Source organism: Oncorhynchus gorbuscha, linkage group LG16 (genome assembly GCF_021184085.1).
Source record: "Oncorhynchus gorbuscha isolate QuinsamMale2020 ecotype Even-year linkage group LG16, OgorEven_v1.0, whole genome shotgun sequence".
Classification (NCBI taxonomy): domain Eukaryota; kingdom Metazoa; phylum Chordata; class Actinopteri; order Salmoniformes; family Salmonidae; genus Oncorhynchus; species Oncorhynchus gorbuscha.
In genome coordinates this window covers 12890442-12910360 of record NC_060188.1, presented here as the reverse complement: position 1 = coordinate 12910360, position 19919 = coordinate 12890442, and the positions used below count along the sequence as shown (strand labels likewise).

The 19919-nt window shown below is 42.4% G+C and overlaps 1 protein-coding gene across 2 annotated transcripts; it reads left to right on the top strand.

The window, feature by feature from the left end:
• Positions 1-2183: 2183 nt before the first annotated feature.
• On the top strand, positions 2184-17977 carry LOC123999452 (LIM domain-containing protein 2-like). 2 transcript variants are annotated; one of them, XM_046305269.1, is made up of 4 exons: positions 2195-2388; positions 13511-13555; positions 13882-14018; positions 14094-17977. In XM_046305269.1, the coding sequence occupies exons 1-4, from the start codon at positions 2386-2388 to the stop codon at positions 14251-14253; spliced, it is 345 nt and encodes a 114-aa protein (XP_046161225.1). In that variant the 5' UTR covers positions 2195-2385; the 3' UTR covers positions 14254-17977. The 2 variants fall into 2 exon arrangements, with proteins under 2 accessions (XP_046161226.1, XP_046161225.1); XM_046305270.1 differs by lacking the exon at positions 13511-13555 and having other exon boundaries at positions 2184-2388.
• The last annotated feature ends 1942 nt before the right edge of the window (positions 17978-19919 follow it).

Sequence of the window (19919 nt, the reverse complement as noted above, 5' to 3'; positions counted from 1 at the left end):
TACAGAAGTCATCAAAAGAGAGTGCCTGGGGAATAGGAGTGGACCTTGGCACTGCAGGGCCTGGATTCACCTCTACATCACCAGAGGAACAGAGGAGGAGTAGGATAAGGGTACGGCTAAAAGCTATGAGAATTGGTCGTCTAGAACGTCTGGAATAGAGAGTAAAAGGAGGTGGTTTTTTGCTATTGTTTTTTTTTGTTATTGTGTTCAGATTGTGGGGGATCGCTGATGAATTTGCTAATATAAGGGGTCCATGGCCACATAAAGTTTGAGAACCCCTGATTTCTGTGCATACTTTTGCACTTTACTTGTATGCTAATCGAATAGCATTGTAGCATCTAAACCCTTTTTGTTCAAGTGGATTTAATTTAGTGCATGTCATTGAGCTTTGCAGAGCTACCCATGGCATTCCCTCCCACCCATCCTTTTGTTTTACAATTAGAAAAGACAACCCCATCCTATGAACCTAAACATCACTCTTGTCCTTTCAGCTCTTTTGTTCAGCTCCGTGAGATTGCGAGGTTGGCCAAAGATTTTCTGGTGGACTCATCAGTGTGGTGCAGGGAGACATCAGAGGTAAGAGCCTTGGCTCTTCTGATTGCAAATTCTATCAGAATATGTAGTGAGTCATTCACTGCACTGGATGACTCCAGCAAAACCCTTGGTGACAGACTCCTCACTGAAGTAACTAAACACCCCACTGCCATGCTTTCTGAAGGTTAGCAGGATTCATAGTTAATGTTGCACTAATGTCAATACTCAGTATTCAAATACAGGGGGAAAACTAGCTGGATAGATGACAGGAAAAAGGTGGTGGACACGGGCTGCTTCTGCTTTTACAAAGTGACATTCATATGTTTGTTTACAAAGACCTTATGCGTAAAGTACCAGTTTTGATTTTCATCGTACCAGTTACTCTTTATTAATGCAGCCACACACAACACCTCTGATCTGATACAATCTATCTGATACTCATCGAGCCAACATCAATGTGTTACGTTCAATACTACTGCAGGCATTGCCATAGACCTGTAAGGTCTTCAGACTTGAGTCGCCTCAAAAACAGTTAGAGTGTACAGTATGTCTGATACTGAAAGTAATGTGTGTACATGCCACTGGGCTCTGGTATAAAACATGGTAAATGATCCCACACCACCAACAACAACCATAATGCAATCACAATAACCCCCCACTAGATGGTAGGTGTTTTCCAGTCTCAAGAGTAACAACCCCAACCCTTTTCTCTCAGTACAGAATAGCCTATACACCATCCCCCACTTAGACACACACACCCTTCTACTTCTAGTGTGATGAAGGCCTCTCAACATCTGTTTTCAATAACTGGACTCGGTCACCCTTGACTCCACACAAAATGCACTTACATGGACCTAACAGTTAATGAAGACATCAGCAGCAAACGACACAGCCATTTCACACATAACTATTTTTATTACCAAACACAACCAATTGCTTTCATGGTATTTTAAGCACTACTATTATCATGTTCAACTTTTGCATGGATGTCATATTTAAACACAGGTTCCCATCACAAAGCCAACTGTTGGCAAGATTGGGCATAACATACTTGTGCTGTGAATGTTAGTTAATCTGAGCAGGAATTAAGGGTTGAATGTGCTATTCTTCGAGCTGTTACAAATTATTTGAATTTGGCAGGATTTCTCAGCCTCTTAAATGTGGAACTTGTTCTATGCTGGGCTAAAGAGTGGTTCATACCTATCTACCTACCCAGACATAAACCTCAGTCACTGGACTTTGGACAGAAATGTGCTGAGACTTGTTACATGTACAGTGCACTTTGGGTTCTTTGTCATCTGCAGCACACAACACATTAGTGGCAGTGCAGTCAGACTATGTGTAGATGAGAGTCGAAAGGTGTTTCTCCCATGTACCTACTTTTATTGATTTGTTCATATATTTTTTAAAGTGTCGAAAGATGCGTGTTTTTAACCCTGTTAGCAAAAGGGGTGACAATTAGTTGTGATGTATGCATATTCATTTGTTAGTTTCTTTTTATTTCAAACCTAGGACTGATTTACACTGAATCTTTTTTGAATTCCTTTTTCTTAAGAATTACCGTTTGAGTAGAGGGAGGTGGTGTAAGAGAGCGGGGTGGGCTGGAGGGGAGCCGGGTGGCGGGGAGAGGGGGTGACTGGAACCAATAGCGTGCAACATCCTGCTAATATAAAGAACAAAAAAAAACGACTCTTGAAAAACAAGAGCAGGGGAGCCAAGCTGAGGTAACTCGCCGGGTCTGTAGGAAGAATCCTGACAGCAGAAATCGGGGAAACGAATGAGAAAGCAATCGATCACAGCCTATTGATCAACAAATTGTCTTTATATTTAAACGTTGACGAAAGTACACAGATGGTAAGTGATTCTCGCCCATTTCTCGCGTTTATTGCGCAGAGATGGCAAGCTAGCGACAGCATACCCTCTTCCCCCTCCCTCTCCTTTTGTGATGAGGTGATGTCCACTCGATGCTAACACGCTAGCTACCAAGGTTGCTAGCCATCCATTCCGTTTTTTGATGGAATGACTCATGTTTACCCTGCTGTTCTGTTTTTAAATAGGGCAAACACGTGCAATGTAACGCTATTTTATTGCACTGTGCCAACTTGCCATCTCTTATTTTTTGTTGCACGTTAATTAATCAATCCGGCATTATGTACGGCATTGAGCAGCTACCCAGCATTTCACTCAAAATGAGCTTATCTCGAACGATTCATATTTATAGTTACGTTAGCTTGCGAGCTAGCGCAATATCGGGCACTAGTCTCACTGGTTGAGGCTTTATTTTATGTTTTGCCTCAAGTGAAGCTTTAAACAGTCATATTGTCTGTCATGTTTTAGGATAAAGTGCACTTGTTTAACTTTAGTTTGATCATTCTGATGTATAATCAGAAGGAAATGTGCACTGTCGTTCGCCTTTGTTGGTTTTCTCAACAGATTGTGGCTGTGCGTAGTATACATGTTTTTATTTTGACCATTTTATGAAGTTTACGCCTGCCAATCATATACATCACCCAGTTTTGCTTCAGAAGCGCTCTCTGGCTGGCTGATGACAATCTTAATGTCTACGTACTGTTATTACCTAATCATGCCAGCCATTATTTGGTGCACAGAACCTGGCGTCTCTCCTTGTTACATAAAGGGCTGTGGAAGGGATTCTGGTGTGGTAGGCGCAAGGCGGTTAAGAACTGGAAGGCAATGAGCCGACCGCATCATTGCAAGCCAACGCGGTGTCATGGTGATTAGCCTAGAAATGCATCAATTATATCATATTGATGTATTTTAACACCGCTGTGAATTATCTGGCTCCCTGTGAGCTCATGACAGTAGCAGCATGGCCCGGCACTAGCAGAATGGGTAAAGTACCTGTTTCAAATGGTCTTCTTTCCATTCCCGCATAATGTTCTCCAAGATCAGACCTTGGAGAACACATTTACAGCGCTATCTGCGGTCTTGCCAGAACAGCTCTCTATCAAATCAAAACGCCGATCTCCATAATTACTGCCTTGGCATATGATCATTTTCGTTTACCGCCACTTTGTGGGTACAGACTGGGGATCTGTAGATATGCTGTCTGTAATTTTGGCCCAGTGTTTGCCGAGGATTGACACATTTACGACATTGCTGGCGGATTTGTAGGGCAAGCTTCTGTGGCGAGACGTTTGTTCTTAGTGATTGTCTTCTGCGCGGAGAGAAGCTGGTTTCACTGTCTACGTTGAACGTGCCAAGACTGTCTACTTGTATTGACACCTAGGCTGCATTGAGAATTGCACCTGCAGTTTGCTTGAAACATTTCCATTGTACAGCCATATGCACCATTGTCCAATGACTTGTCAAAGGCACATACTGCCTATGTCTGTCAGAGTGGAGGGGAGGCTTTGGTCACAATGTAAAATGTGTTCATTACATGCAGGTCCAATTGAAGTAACCATATAGTGCACATGTTTCCTTTATACAACTATGGGAAATGTTTCCACTTGTTTTTGAGTGAACAGCTCCAAATGCACTTCATTGAGCTTTCCTCCATAGCTGGCCAAGACCTCATGGTGTCAGATTTTCTTTTTACAGATGTCACAGAGATGATGGTCTGTTGGGATGGTGTAGATGACAGCACCTTACTACAGTCATTGGACAGGGAGTGCAAAAGGGAACGGTCAGGTGCTGTATGTTTTAGGTGCAGATCAGTGGAGGGTGTGAGTGGGAGATGCATCCAGCTGTTGTGTGCTAGATGGAAGAGGACTATGAATGAGTAAAGGTAGATGGCCAAAGCTTCCCAGTTGGTTATGGCCATTTTAGCTAGCGCTTTAAATTATTCATAGTTTTTGAGTCAGGGTATCGTTGAACAATAGACTGACATAAGATAAACTAAGACATGGCATAATGACAAATGCCATTCCCTTGTTGATTGCGTTTTCAAAATGTAGTTTTTTTAAACATGAATTTGATTCAGTAATTATGTAGCGCACTTGTGTAGAAGTCCCAAATATAGTTAACTAGCAATGAACCATAGTCGGGGAGATAAACATGTCAGAAATAATCCAATAATCATTGTTTGTAATGCCCTGGAGGGATGTAAGACTTCATTCACACAGCATTATGGGATTTATCCCAGCCGTTTCCGCCACAAACTTTTCTGCTCCTGTCTTTATTATTGTGACATGGAAGCCTCTTGAAAACAAACTTCCTAAATGGCACTAACGGTTAATTGTGTTGTTGACACCTGCTCTATTGTATCGTTGCTTGTTGTGAATAACACTATTATTTTAGATGCACACCGAACAAGACGTTTAAATGTTTCCATCGGTTTGATAACCTTCCTATTGGCTGTTCTTACAACCTAGTACCAAGCAATTGCAGTCACACTGGGAGGACTCGAGGACAAACTGTGCACACTGACTGCCTAGTAAAAAATGCAACATTTTCCACAGCAACCTCTCCTCACGTGAGAAGTACAGCAGCAAAGTGCCTACATGTGCAGTGTATACTGTGGGCAACCTGGTTTACTGAGGAATGCCTACTGCATCTCACACACCACCCACTTTTCATATCTTGGGATGTGTAGGCTTAAAAGTTCATGCTTTTGTCTCCTGCCTCTGCTGTCACACAGCCTGACACAACAGGCAAAGGGGGCAGAAGGTATCTTGCGCTTTAGTTGTACAATCTCCCATGTTTGGTGAAATTCCAATGGAATGGTAGACTTCAGATTTGCATGTGTTTTGGTCAACGCGATGGGACCTGTTCCTGAATTCCTGTCCCTCCACAGGCTTTGGTTGCGCAACTTTCTTTCTCTGTGCGATACGTCCTATCAGTTCTGAGGTTTGACGCTGAGGGCTGTTTTTTGAGTGACTTAATTAAATGCATGATCAGCGGCTTCTCGCTGGGTCCCTACATACTAAAGTCAATGGAGCGCAATATTGTTAAAAGCTGATCTTGAGCCAAAGGTTGTGGGTTCAAATCTCTAATTAAACATTTCTCGTTCACCTTTTTGAGATGGGATGTCCGCAAAATGTTTGGTTATGCCAGTGGGAATCTTGACCCCTGTTTGTCAGTGTCAGCTGTTACCTCCTAGACAGGTTTCACATCCGTGATTATGGCATTGAGGCTCTCTGTCACTAGTCGTATGAGGACAATCTCTCTCACCGCAGCCTCACAGGAAATGGCCTCCCTGACGTGTGCAAGTGAAGAAAGACTTCAACTGACAGAGGTTGGAAAGAAACTAGCTAATTTAGTGGTTTTACTGCCTCGATACTGCCTCACTTATTTGTTATCTGAGGCTTGTTCATTGGACATGATGGCCTTGTTTCAGATCCACCTGTGACCAGAAATGTCTGATGACTTTCCCTTCTCACCCCAGTGCCATCTGTCTCTAGCTAGTTAGCTGTGAAATCGCCTTAACATACTGCACTATCAATTTAGGAGTTTACAATCTCACCATGTTCAACCTGCAGATCGATGTGCCTCGGAGTGGGGGCTGACATTCACAACGACAGATATACCGTGCAAAAGTTGTTCATGCTAGGTCAATGGGCCACTCGTCCGATTCTGGGACAAGGAGCGCTCTCCTTCAAGGAGTGACTGGGAGTCTTTTTGGCTCCAGTATAAAATAACTGAATTGGCACAAATGGTTCATTTGAGAGAAGACATCCTCCTAAATGTTTAAATCTGACATGTATGATGTTTTTGAAATCTAAAGTCGTAACTTCCAGTGTAGTGAGCCTTTATCACTGCTACGTCATACCAGATGTATTTCTGCCTGCTTGAACGCCATCAGCTCGGATGTGAAAACATGATATGAAAACATGAAATGACCCAGGGAATCGATAGAACATCACTCGGATCACAAATATCAAATTGTATTTGTCACATGCTCCGAATACAACAAGTGAGACCTTACAGTGAAATGCTTACTTATGAGCCCCTAACCAACAGTGCGGTTTAAATATAAAAAATTAAATACAGATAAGAAATAAAACTAACAAGTAATTAAAGAGCAGCAGTAAAGTAACAATAGTGAGACTATATACAGGGGGGGACCGGTTAGTTGAGGTAATATGTACATGCAGGTAGAGCTAGTAAAGTGACTATACATAGAAGATAACAGAGTAGCAGCGGTGTAAAGGGGGGGAGGGGCAATGCAAGTAGTCTGGGTAGCCATTTGATTATGTGTTCAGGAGTCTAATGGCTTAGGGGTAGAAGCTGTTTAGAAGCCTCTGACCTAGACCTGGCGCTCCGGTACCGCTTAATGTGCAGTAGCAGAGAGAACAGTCTCTGACTAGGGTAGCTGGACTCTCTGACCATTTTTAGGGCCTTCCTCTGACACCGCCTGCTATAGAGGTCCTGAATGGCAGGAAGCTTCACCCGGTGATGTACTGGGCCATACACACTACCCTCTGTAGTGCCTCGCAGTCATAGACCGAGCAGTTGCCAAACCAGGCAGTGATGCAACCACTGCCTGGTTTGCTCTCGATGGTGCAGCTGTAGAACCTTTTGAGGACCCGTGCCAAATCTTTTCAGTTTTCTGAGGGTGAATAGGTTTTGTCATGAAGAGGGCACTGACTGTCTTGATGTGCTTGGACTAGAGGTCGACCGATTAATCGTAATGGCCTATTAATTAGGGCCGATTTCAAGTTTTCATAACAATCGGAAATCTGTATTTTGGGATTTTTATTTATTTAACTAGGCGAGTCAGTTATGAACACATTCTTATTTTCAATGATGGCCTAGGGATGGTGGGTTAACTGCCTTGTTCAGGGGCAGAACAACAGATGCTTACCTTGTCAGCTCCGGGATTCAATCTTGCAACTTTACAATTAACTAGTCCAACGCGCTAACCACCTGCCTCTCATTGCACTCCACGAGGAGCCTGCCTGTTACGCGAATGCAGTAAAAAGCCAAGGTAAGTTGCTAGCTAGCATTAAACTTATCTTATAAAAAACAATCAATCAATCATAATCACTAGTTAACTACACATGGTTGTTTATTACTAGTTTATCTAGCGTGTCCTGCGTTGCATACAGTGGGGCAAAAAAGTATTTAGTCAGCCACCAATTGTGCAAGTTCTCCCACTTAAAGAGATGAGGCCTGTGATTTTCATCATAGATACACTTCAGCTATGACAGACAAAATGAGCTGTTTATGACTTCAAGCCTATCAACTCCCAAGATTAGGCTGGTGTAACTGATGTGAAATGGCTAGCTATTTAGTGCGCGGGGTGCGCGCTAATAGCGTTTTCAAACATCACTCGCTCTGAGACTTGGAGTGGTTGTTCCCCTTGCTCTGCATGGGTAACACTGCTTTGAGGGTGGCTGTTGTCGATGTGTTCCTGGTTCGAGCCCAGGTAGGGGCGAAGAGAGGAACGGGAGCTCTATTGTTACACTGGAAATACGAAAGTGCCTATAAGAACATCCAATAGTCAAAGGTATATGAAATACAAATGGTATTACATGTACATTTAAGTCATTTAGCAGACGCTCTTATCCAGAGCGACTTACAAATTGGTGCATTCACCTTATGACATCCATGGTATAGAGAGAAATAGTCCTACAATAACTATAACCTAAAACCTCTTACCTGGGAATATTGAAGTCTCATGTTAAAAGGAACCACCAACTTTCATATGTTCTGATCAAGGAACTTAAACGTTAGCTTTTTTTACATGGCACATATTGCACTTTTACTTTATTTTCCAACACTGTTTTTGCGTTATTTAAACCAAATTGAACATGTTTCATTATTTATTTGATGCTAAATTGATTTTATTGCTGTATTAAGTTAAAATAGGTGTTCATTCAGTATTGTTGTAATTGTCATTATTACACAAATAAATAAAGATTGGCCGATTTTAATCGATATCGGCCTTTTTTTGGTCCTCCAATAATCGGTATCGGCGTTGAAAAATCATAATCGGTCGACCTCTAGCTTGGACCATGTTAGGTTGGCGATGTGGACACCAAGGAACTTGAAGCTCTCTACATGCTAAACTGCAGCCCCGTCGATGAGAACGGGGTGTGCTCAGTTCTCCTTTTCCTGTAGTCCACAATCCTCTCCTTTGTCTTGATCACATTGAGGGAGAGGAGGTTGTCCTGGCACTACACGGCCAGGTCTCTGACCTTCTCCCTGTAGGCTCTCGTCGTTGTCAGTGATCAGGTCTACCACTGTTGACATTGGCAAATGTAATGGTGGTGTTGGAGTCGTGCCTGGCCACGCAGTCATGCGGGAACAGGGAGTACAGGAGGGGACTGAGCACGCACCCCTGAGGGCCCCTGTGTTGAGTATCAGCTTGGCGGATGTGTTGTTACCTACCCTTACTACCTGGGGGCGGTCCGTCAGGAAGTCCAGGATCCAGAAGCATAGGGAGGTTTTTAGTCCCAGGGTCCTTAGCTTATTGATGAGCTTTGAGGGCACTATGGTATTGAACGCTGAGCTGTTGTCAATGAATAGCATTCTCACGTAGGTGTTCCTTTTGTCCAGGTGGGAAAGGGTGTGGAGCGCATAGGAGATTACTTTCAAAGCACTTCATGGTTACAGACATGAGTGCTACGGGTCGGTAGTCATTTCGGCTACCTTGGGGTTCTTGAGCCCAGGAATTTTGGTGGTCTGTTTAAAACATGTTGGTATTACAGACTCGTACAGGGAGAGGTTGAAAATGTCGGGGATAACACTTGCCAGTTCAACGCATGCTCGCAGTACACATCCTGGAAAACTCTGGCCATGCGGCCTTGTGAATGTTGACCTGTCTAAAGGTCTTACTCACATCAGCTGCGGAGAGCATGATCACACAGTCTTCTGGAACAACTGGTGCTCTCATGCATGTTTCAGTGCCATTTGCCTCACAGCGAGCATAAATTAGTTTAGCTTGTATCACTGCGCAGCTCTTGACTGTGCTTCCCTTTGTAGTCTGTAATGGTTTGACAGCCCTGCCACATCTGACGAGCGTCAGAGCCGGTGTACTACGATTCAGTCTTAGTCCTGTATTGATGCTTTGCCTGTTTGATGGTTCATCTGAGGGCATAGCATGATTTCATATAAGCTTTCTGGGTTAGAGTCCAACTCCTTGAAAGTGGCAGCTTTAGCTTAGTGCGGCTGTTGCCTGTAATCTATGGCTTAAGGTTGGTGTATGTACTGTGGTCACTGTGGGGACGACATCATTGATGCACTTATTGAGGAAACCAATGACTGATGTAGTGTACTACTCCATACCAGAACATATTCCAGTCCGTGCTAGCAAAACAGTCCTGTAGCTTAGCATCTACTTCATCTGACCACTTAAAAAAAAATATTGATCTAGTCACTGGTGCTTCCTGCTTTCTGAATTGTTTTCCCTCTGGTTGCACATTTAACATGCTGATAGAAATTTGGTATTCCCTGCATTAAAGTCCCCAGCTATTAGGAGCACTGCCTCTGGGTGAGCGTTTTTCTTGTTCGCTTATGACAGAATACAGCTCATTCAATGCTGTCTTAGTGCCAGCCTCTGACTGTGGTGGTATGTAAACAGCTATGAAAAATACAGATGGTGTGGTCTACAGCTTATCATAAGATACTCTACCTCAGATACACAATAGCTCGAGACTTCCTTAGATATTGTGCACCAGCTGTTATTTCAAAAATACATATTCCACCGCCCCTTGTCTTACCAGATGCTGCTGTTTTATCCTGCCGGTACAGGGTATAACGGTCATAAGAGACTAGTGGGAACATTATGTACGAAATATATATTTTTAAAGTAAAAAAATATATTTTTAAAAAATATTTGGGGGGGATGTATATAACGTCTGCCATTTTTTTTTCATGGAGATGTTCACCCTTTCTGAATATAACATTCAGAATGGGTGGCCCTTTAACAGGCTGGTGTAGTCGGTGCATCTTTCCTGTTTATTTTCCATCCCTCTGTCTCATAAAGGGATGCAAGTCAGCGGTCTAAAAATAAGATGCGCTGAGAGACTAACTGAAATGAATGGCCACGGACTTCTTTCAACATCTAGGGCAAGTTTCACGACTGTGTACGTTACCGTAAGAACACTGGGTGATCTCTCGCTCCGTGTGTGTGTCACAGCCTGGGGTGAAAGTTTTAATTAAATACCCGTGCAAGCAGGCACTTGATGCTCTGAACCCTTCCCTCAATACTTTTAATAAGGAAGAGCTGGCCTCAGTGTGGTTTCCTTGGGCCTGAACAGACAACCCCGGTGAAGGCCTCCTCCTTCGAGGCAGGGTGCAGTCACCCCCAGACCCCCTGCCATTGTTGTGGTGGTCTGAGCTCCAGGGGAACAGGCAATGGGATTTGTCATTGTAATGAGAATAGGAGCTCCTCATCAGAGAGGGAGAGTCTCAACCTGATCTGACTGTGGGTGCAGCACAGCAGGGCCTAACTCTTCAAATGGCTGCATGGAAGAATCTCACATACATGAAGTGTAGCCTACCTGAAACTCAAACAGAGATGCAGTGTCTCTTCCGCTTAGTGTGAATAAATGACCGGTAAGAGACTGAATATTAATGTTGCTAAAGGTGGGAGCCTGATCGGTGAAGTGCTCTTTTCTCTCTTCAGTAAGTGGTTCAAACTAATCTAAATGGGTACACCAAATTGTAATTTAATTGCCATGTGTTAATCTAATGGGCAGCCTGCTGTTTTTGACCACCTTTAGTTGTGTGCACAGTTGGCACACCACAATGTTCATATTGTCCTTCTCACCATTTAAGGAGAGGTTTGGTCTGTGCACTGATCATTCCCTGTGGTAGTTCTTATCTGCTGTAATCAGCCTGTGCTCTAAGCCCAGTGGGGTGGCAGTTAGCTGTGGCAGGCTCCCCACAGGGACTCTTAGTCTGTGTCATCACTACTTCCTGCCGCAACGTCATTCTTTGGTCGACGTCTCCATGTACAAATAAGGCAAAGAAGACAGATGGCAGCAGCCATGTAGAAGCCTTCCAGGACTGACTGTGTGCTTGCCTGCCAGGGTATCTATTCTTGTTTTCATGATCTTTTAGTGGCTATGGCAATTCTGGGCTGCAGTTTATCTTGTGCAGCCTGAGTTGGTGATGAACCTTTCTGTAATGTACTGTACGTTGCATGCTGCGCTAAAACGGAAACCATTGCCTTTTGAAGTAATGTTTTATTTATCTTATGAAATATGAAGCTCCTGTTGAGTGTTACTCATGGTTGCAACAGGAAGTGAGTTTACCATGCAGCCAACCAAGCAGTGCACCCTGTACCCTACCCAAATATGAGAATGAAGGAGACTTTGTGAGGAGGAAGATGGTCAGGATGGTGATTGCATCTACAGGAAGTTGCAGTCCCTCCATCAGACATTCCGTTTTCACAAACTAAGGCAACACCCCAGCTTCCTCAGTCATTCAGTTTAAAGATATCTGACATGATTTTCACGTCGGAGTTCAGTAGTGAGTGGGTGACAGTTACGCCAATGCAAAAAATTACTAATTTGATAATTTCAATTTAATAGAATACCAAGTGGATTCCCTAAGTCTCTGTGGTTACTGTATCATCTGTATACATGCTAGATGATGTTGTAAGGGCTTTTGGGGAGCTCTTCTGACCCTAATAACTGCCAGTTGTGAAGTGCAACATGATTGAATCAGTGTCTGATGGGTTTCACTCTGAACCGCTTGTAACGGCTCAACATTATTTCAGTTTAATAGAGTTTTTCGGGCCGTTCCAACGCGTTCTAATTGAGCAGACACAATGAGGAGCTGGATTTGTTGTAAACAACCCATATCCCTGTGGATCAGTGCTCTGTGTGTCCACTTCTCTTCAATGTGTGTGAATGTAGCCTAAATATCCTCCTTTCTGTTGCACGGGCTTCATGAAAGGGCTGTCGCACAGTTGTCTGTCAAATGAGCCCCCCCTGACTACTACCACCAATCTCCTTCCATAACAGTCAGGGTTTAGATGTCAGCAGTGGACTTTCCCAGAGAGCAGTCTGGCCTGCACACAAGTGGACACAGCCTTTACAGTGAGTCTGCCTGAATGTGTGTGTCTATCTGCTAGTCCAGCTTCAGGGCGTGGACGTCAATGTGGAGAAAGTTCTGAAGCCTGTCGGTCGTATAGTTTTGAAGTATAGTTCTTCACCAGGTGTGTTTGGAGCAAGGTGTGACAGCTGAGACCAATTGCTTGACCTATGTCTGCCCTGTGGTCTTTTGTGACCTAGTTTCAAACCGACTCTAAGCCACTCCACAATAATCTGCTAGGTCAACATCTGTTAGCAATATGGCAGACAATATGATACCTATCCTGCCCTCATGGGTTTTGACAGGGAGTCGGTGCCGACAGTAGGGTCTAGGAGTTCATGTTTGTATGTTGAAAGTAACTTGTTTGTGTACGGTATAATGCAGTTGTCATGGAGAGGAATGAGTGTTCAGGGCCTCTCTGTAGAGTCAAGTTGAAGCAGGAAGTCCATGGATGTTTGTGTCAGAGTGTGGGGCTTTGGAGCCACGAGTAGAGAAATGAGACGGGCCTCCATTACATAAGGCCTTTAGTTCTATAGCCCTGAATGGTGCTCTCTGTTAAGGCCAAGATCTCACACTGAACTGTTGTAAGGTTTGAACAAATGTTTTTTTTTTATTGACTCAAAGTTGTACATCAGAATTCCAGTTTAGTGATGTAGTGTAACAGTGGCATTGGTTGCTTTCTTATACCGCTGTGCGGTGTGCAAGTCGAGAGCATCCAGAGGATGTCCGTAATGTCACGCTTGGGGTTTATATTTGAAATGGTTGTGCTTCCCTATGATTGTGTGTTCAGTGTACCTACTCACATGTCCAGACAGAAGGTAGCTGACCTGCCCTCTGGGGAGTACAGTACACTGACAGATGGAGCTGCTGGGCGGGAGAGAGCAGGAGTGGGGAAACGACTGAGATGAGAGGGATATTATGGACATGGTCTTGTCAATATAACAGGGGAAATCCTGAATGCTTACACTTCTGTTGTAATAACACTAAATAGGAAAGTACTGAGGTTTACTCATTTGTATTCCAGGACAACAGAAATGCCCCTGAAGATAAACCTGTCCAGCGCTCCAAAGTAAATATACCTCCATTATCACCCCCTCCTTTGTCCCGGTTTCTACCCAGTAGGACATTATCTTTTAATCACTATCCCTCTCCATTACCTGTCTGTCTGGCCCAGTGTATTTCACCCTACTGACCTTTACTCAGATGTCATTTAAACGTCATCCATAATGGAACTACAGTTTATATACCAGTATATGTTTTCACATGCTCTCAACAGCAACTCATTTCGATAGATTGGTTCTAGACAACTGAGCAAGTTGAGATGATGGTTCATGTATCCATTGAAACACATGTTTGAAGCCATAGTAACGGTGTGGGTTTTGTTCATGTGCATAGTCCTTCAGCTTCAAGACACCGAGGGAGGTGTGCTCGTCATGTGAGAAGACCGTCTACCCCATGGAGAGATTGGTGGCTAACAACCTGATATTCCACTCGGCCTGTTTCTGCTGCAAACACTGCAACACCAAACTCAGGTGAGACTCTCTCACTCAATTACTCCATATGAAACTGTGTTCTTTTGTTTATATTCTGCCCCTCCCTCCCTGCAGCCTGGGCACATTTGCTGCCCTTTCGGGTGATTTCTACTGCAAGCCGCACTTCCAGCAGCTCTTCAAGAGCAAAGGCAACTATGATGAGGGCTTTGGCCGCAAGCAGCACAAGGAGCTTTGGACCTCCAAGGAGGGAGAGAACATAACTAAGACTGCGTAGCCACGCCTGTCTGTGTCCCAACCGCTCTCCCACGGGAAAGGCTATACGGACACTCCTGACCTGCAAACCGACTTTTATTTTCAGAATTGGTAACGGTCAGGGTTAGTTTTAGATTTTGGGTAGTTTTGCAGGTCAGCAGTATCCTACTGGCATTTCCCATCTCATCCCCAAAGCTGCCTCTTCTCCACCTCCAACTTGTCATAAAGAGCACCAACGTGTCATAAAGAGCACCAACGTGTCATAAAGAGCACCAACGTGTCATAAAGAGCACCAACGTGTCATAAAGAGCACCAACGTGTCATAACGAGCACCAACGTGTCATGAGGGGTGCGGTCAACGCTCCTGTGCTCTCGCTCCACATGGAAGACACACACCCACGATGACTGGCCAGTCGCCCCCTGTTGCTCGACATTTTTATTTAGTGGAGCGTTTATTCCTTTAATTTGGTTTTAGTTTCATTTTACATTTGCTCTTTTGAAATGTTTGATTGTGACCAAACTGCTTATTCACAAACCAGTGGTATGTTTTTGTCTTTTTGAGGACTACATATCATTGTTTTCTTGTTTATTTTTCGGATAAACTTGCACCCTTTTGGCGCAACAGGCGCAAGGGACCGTATGCTCAGGTGAACATATGGTTAGAGAAGCTGGAGTTCACCCTCAGCTGTAGAACATACTCAGGTCAACCATACTGAGCTAGGTTCATTAGCACGTTTGTATTTTATGACCTCTTTTTAGTTCCATATAGTCAATTAAATCTAACGCCAATTTTAAAGACCAGTCCTCTGCATTGCGGTAGCACCTGCGGAAGCCTATTTGTGAGTTTGTCAGGGTTCACTTATCTGAGAAACAAACATGGTACTGTAAAACTGTCACACGTTCTCTCTCTCTCTCTGGGTACATTTAGTTTAATTCTGTCTTATTGTTCAAATATTTTTTTTGCTCCTATGATCTGAATGGCTGCTAGGTTTCAGTTCTGCATGTTTGTCCTGTATGAGTCTTAGCTGTCATACCTTTAGTCTGTACTGCCCTCCTGTGTTCTGGGTGGCTTTTTAAAACTAATCTACTTCATTGACTCTTAATCTCACTTTTCTGGATTTAAAAGGCTCTCTTTGCTCTGTTATTTGCTGGGTTTGATGGTCATGTGATAAGTTGCTCTCACTCGTAGAGGCTTTTTCATCTTTATTCTGAATATGAGAAGTATCTCATAGGTGTTTGTACATAGCTTGTGCTTAGTGAACATATCACACTATACTGTGCACATATGACCATGCATGTTAAACAGACAAGTCTGTTTGATTGACAGGGAACATAGCCTAACAGGAAATCACAACTGTCACGCTAATATCCCCTGCTGCTTCCTGTCCATGCAGAGCTGTCTGTTCATGTACTAAATTGGGCTAAGTTGGTGTGTAAAACTAAGCGGGACTTTCGGATCGTTCAAGACAAACTGTGAACTCTGGTGGGGGAAGAATGTCAAATCCCGATGTTTGTGATCTGCCAATTGGGAAAGTCAGCTCTAGAAAGAGGCCAGAGTTCCTGAAGCAGAATTATGAGTTGGATGACTTTTGGAGAAGAAAATCCATCCGCTTTTTTCCTTTGAGTTCCCTGTTGTCTTGAATGAAAGTCTGAGAATTCCGTGTTCTGAATGTGGCAGAAATTCACATATGACTGGGATGTCCTGACGGGGCCACAAGTGAAATCACATAATGTAAAAAAATATATATATATTATCGTTCTTCTCCAGTGACATCACATCTGCAAACATAAATATCTTTTATTATTTTTTATAAATGCCTCATGGCTTTCTTGTCTCGACTGCATCACGTGATTCTGAGCAGAGGTGGTGGATTTGTGAAGATGGTTCACTTCAGGCCGTTTACCATTGGGGGAAAAAATAGTCCGTTTCAGTCTGCTGAACAGGGGGGATCTCTCATCGACACCAATGTCAGTGATAGCAGCTGGGTCTGGTCTACTTTATTGAATAATGTCAACAAAGAATGAGGGAGTGGGATGTCTCGCTGCTGCTTCGTCTTTGATTTTGAGCACCAGGACCAAGTACTATATGAGGGGTGGGCGCTAACAGGGAATGTTTGACCTGGGGCATGTTCAGGGGAATTCCTACGCAGTGAGTAAATCCCAGGCCAACAGTGCCCTAAACCTCGGAGTAGCGCCTCCTGGTGGTAGAGAGGTCGGAAATGCTTGAGTCAGTTCAGCCAGTCCCAGTAAAATCTTGAAATATTACATATCACACAATTGTCAATAAACACATTTGCCCCCAGTAATTTCTTCTGTATAGCTTTTACTCATTGTTTAAGATGTGGGACTGGCCTCGGGATAAAACGGTGTGCTACAGGTGTTTTTAGGTTGAAATGTTTTAAAGCAACACCTGCTTTGGCCAACAAACTCAATAGACAAATTTTTTATTTTCATCATTCTTGCTTTAGAATGATACTAAAACAATTGAATTACATCATTAGAGAAGTATTCAATGCCACAACACTTGAATGACTCAATGTATATTGTGACGGAAAGTTTACTGTGAATTATAATCGCTTTGGATAAAAGCGTCTGCTAAATGGCATATATTAAATTATTATTAAATTATAGACTGGGTAGTTTGAGCCCTGAATGCTGATTGGCTGAAAGCCGTGGTTTATCAGACCGCATACCACGGTTATGACAAATCACTTATTTTTACTGATCTAATTACATTGGTAACCCGTTTATAATAGCAATATGGCGCCTTGGGGTTTGTGCTATGTCGGGCATATACCACACCTCTGGCTTCATTGCTTAATTAGAGCATGCTGTGCAGAATAGGAAATAAAATGATACTTTTTGTTAAGTAAAGCCTTAGAAATAAATGGCAAAAACCATGGTCTAACATTATTGCTTTAAAAAAAATGTATTTGTAATTTTTTTGAGTGCACATACCTTTCTCCCTGTTCCAGCCTAATTCCCCTGTGAATGGAAAAGAATCCTTCTGCTTGTTTTCCACTTAGTCCCTGTGGTGGATATGAGTGGTTTCACTCAGCCAGAGGTTTACGAACCCGCTCATCCTCCACTCTCTCCTGAATGCTTTTCATTTTTTCAGTACATTTCCTCAAGTTTGTAAAGTTATCTATTTGTTTTTAACATTTTGTATTGGTCCTCGAGACCACCCAGAATGCTTTGTAACCAAGAACATCATATCAAATAACACTGTGTCCATATTCTGTAATGTGTGAGGAGTGTGCCAAGGTACAATGGCGTTATCCTGTGAATAAACTTTCTTTGTATATAGAGAGAGAAAAAAACTGGTACCAGGAGGCTCAGGTCTATGAGAGCTGTGTGACTGTCTGTGTTCTGCGAGTCATGTAGTTGTGTGCAAATTGGATGTAGACTTAACATTTATTTTTCAATGCAGGTGTCACTGTTGTCAAAATGTAAATGTATGCATTTAAAAACAAAAACGTGATGTATAACTTGACCTGTGGATGGTGACCTTGCAAGCAAAAGGACGTTTTAGCTCTTACTCGTCTTTTTACCTCTCCTCTCCTTCTTTGGATTATTACTCCAGTTAAATGTGTGTTGTAGAAGAACATGATTATAAATAATGTGATTTGCCCCCACCCACACATACACACAATCAAATGTATTTGGTTTTATCATTTTCTTCCAGTAGTTTATTTTAATTTTTTACATGCTTTTGGAAAAATAAATGAAGATGCTGATGTTGCTAAGTGAGGTGGTTGTCTTTATTACATGAGTAAAGGTGGTGCATATTTCATATTTGTTCAGTTGTTGGGTAAATAGTAGGCCTTTTATTGTATAGGAGCTAGTGTGTTCTATATACTGTTATAGACTCTTTCAGATGCTCGACAACAGGAGTTGTTTTAGTTCAAGGTGTCTGAAGAAAACAGAACAGAGCATCAATATTGTCTCCTGGTACAGATCTTAATTTGAACCAGTTCCCTCAGCAGGAAAATAATCCTGCAGCAACGGGGCATTTTTATTATTAAGTGGATGATAATAAGTGGATGTTTTTTTGTAGGGGTTAATACAGATATAGGATCTTAATTTAATCACCCTGTTGGAGGAGAAATTTTAAACCTATAGTGTATTTGAGATTTTAAAAGGATTCTGAAGTTTGTAATTTCCACTTTGAAATTTCAGCCTTGATTTGACATTACATTTTTCATAAGGGAAATCAAGGCTGACATTTCAGAGTGGAAATGACAAACTTCAGAATCCTTTTAAAATCTCAAATACACTACACATTTTAAATGTATCCTCCAAGGTGATCAAATTAAGATTCTACATCTGTATCAACCCCTACACAAATTTCCATAAATTAAAATCCACATCATTCACATTTCCTGTTGCTGCAGGATTCTGTTCCTGCTGTAGCAAACAGGTTCAAATTACGATTCTACATCTGTAAATGTTTTATTAGTGCAAATAAAGTCTGACATTTTAAAGTGGAAATTACAAACTTTAGAAGCCTTTTTATACCTTGAATATATACAAGTTTGCATTTCCTGCCGTGCAGGAAAATTCTCTGAGAGAACAGACTGATCAAATTCAAACAGAACATCTAGTTTCTTTCACTTTTTATAGGCCATGTTTTTTGCTATTGAACCATGGATTAAACACTATAAAGTATGTATTTTGTGGCATCATTCATCAAGTCTTGCTGACCCTATACTTATATGGTATAATCTACACTCACACAAACTATATTACATCCTCGGTGCAGATTTGTTAGACCATATATTGAATTTAATGTGTCAAATGTCACTGATGTTCATGAGTTCAGTCAAATTGAAGTCAAATGCCATGTACTTTTAATTAAGAATGATATTTGGTCTTCATAATGGTATCTGCTCATGGTATTTATTGTCAGCGCTCTGTCTAAAAAGTCCTTATGTGATGGAGAACGCATAAGTGAAATTTGTAGGCCTTTACTTTTCATGCAGCCTACGTCATCAATGTATGTGTGGATGGTCGCAAGTCTGCTTTTGAGCGCGCCATTAATATTGTGCGCGCTACCGGGAGCAAGAAATCGACAGAGGAACAGCGCGCCCCGAGAAAAGAGTCGTTTTAGTTACTGTATGCTTTACCCAAATGGAACACAAATCTGAGTTATTATGATGCACCTTTGCCCATGACCAACCACGGCATTCTGAATATTGAATCATAAGCCTACAAAGCATTGGGAATATACAAATTTTTCTCGTTTTGTAAGAAGCGTTCCATAGGGGTTCCGGTGACGGATTGTTTTTTCTGTCAGGAAATTGGTTGCATTAAAAATACATTTTACTTTATGTCGGTGAGCATCAGGACCTGAATTTATGGAATATCTTTCGCTTAGGTCTTCTGAACAGTTGGTGCATGTTTATCACTTCTATTCTACAAAGAAAGCACCGTTCTTTCCACTTTTGTTGAGTTCTTCCACTACATATCGGGCACCGCGGAGACGGTAAAAGTTCAGTTATGCGCACATTATATTTTCTCGATAAAACCATTCGATCATAACTTGCTATCGATGCAAATGTATTAATTGTGTGTGGTCAACTATGTGTTACATCTGTCTCCTATAATCTTACATAATTCTTCCGAAAATAATAGCCTGCTTTCGTAGTTGAATCTTCATCTCGGATTTCCACCATGTTGTGTGTTGAA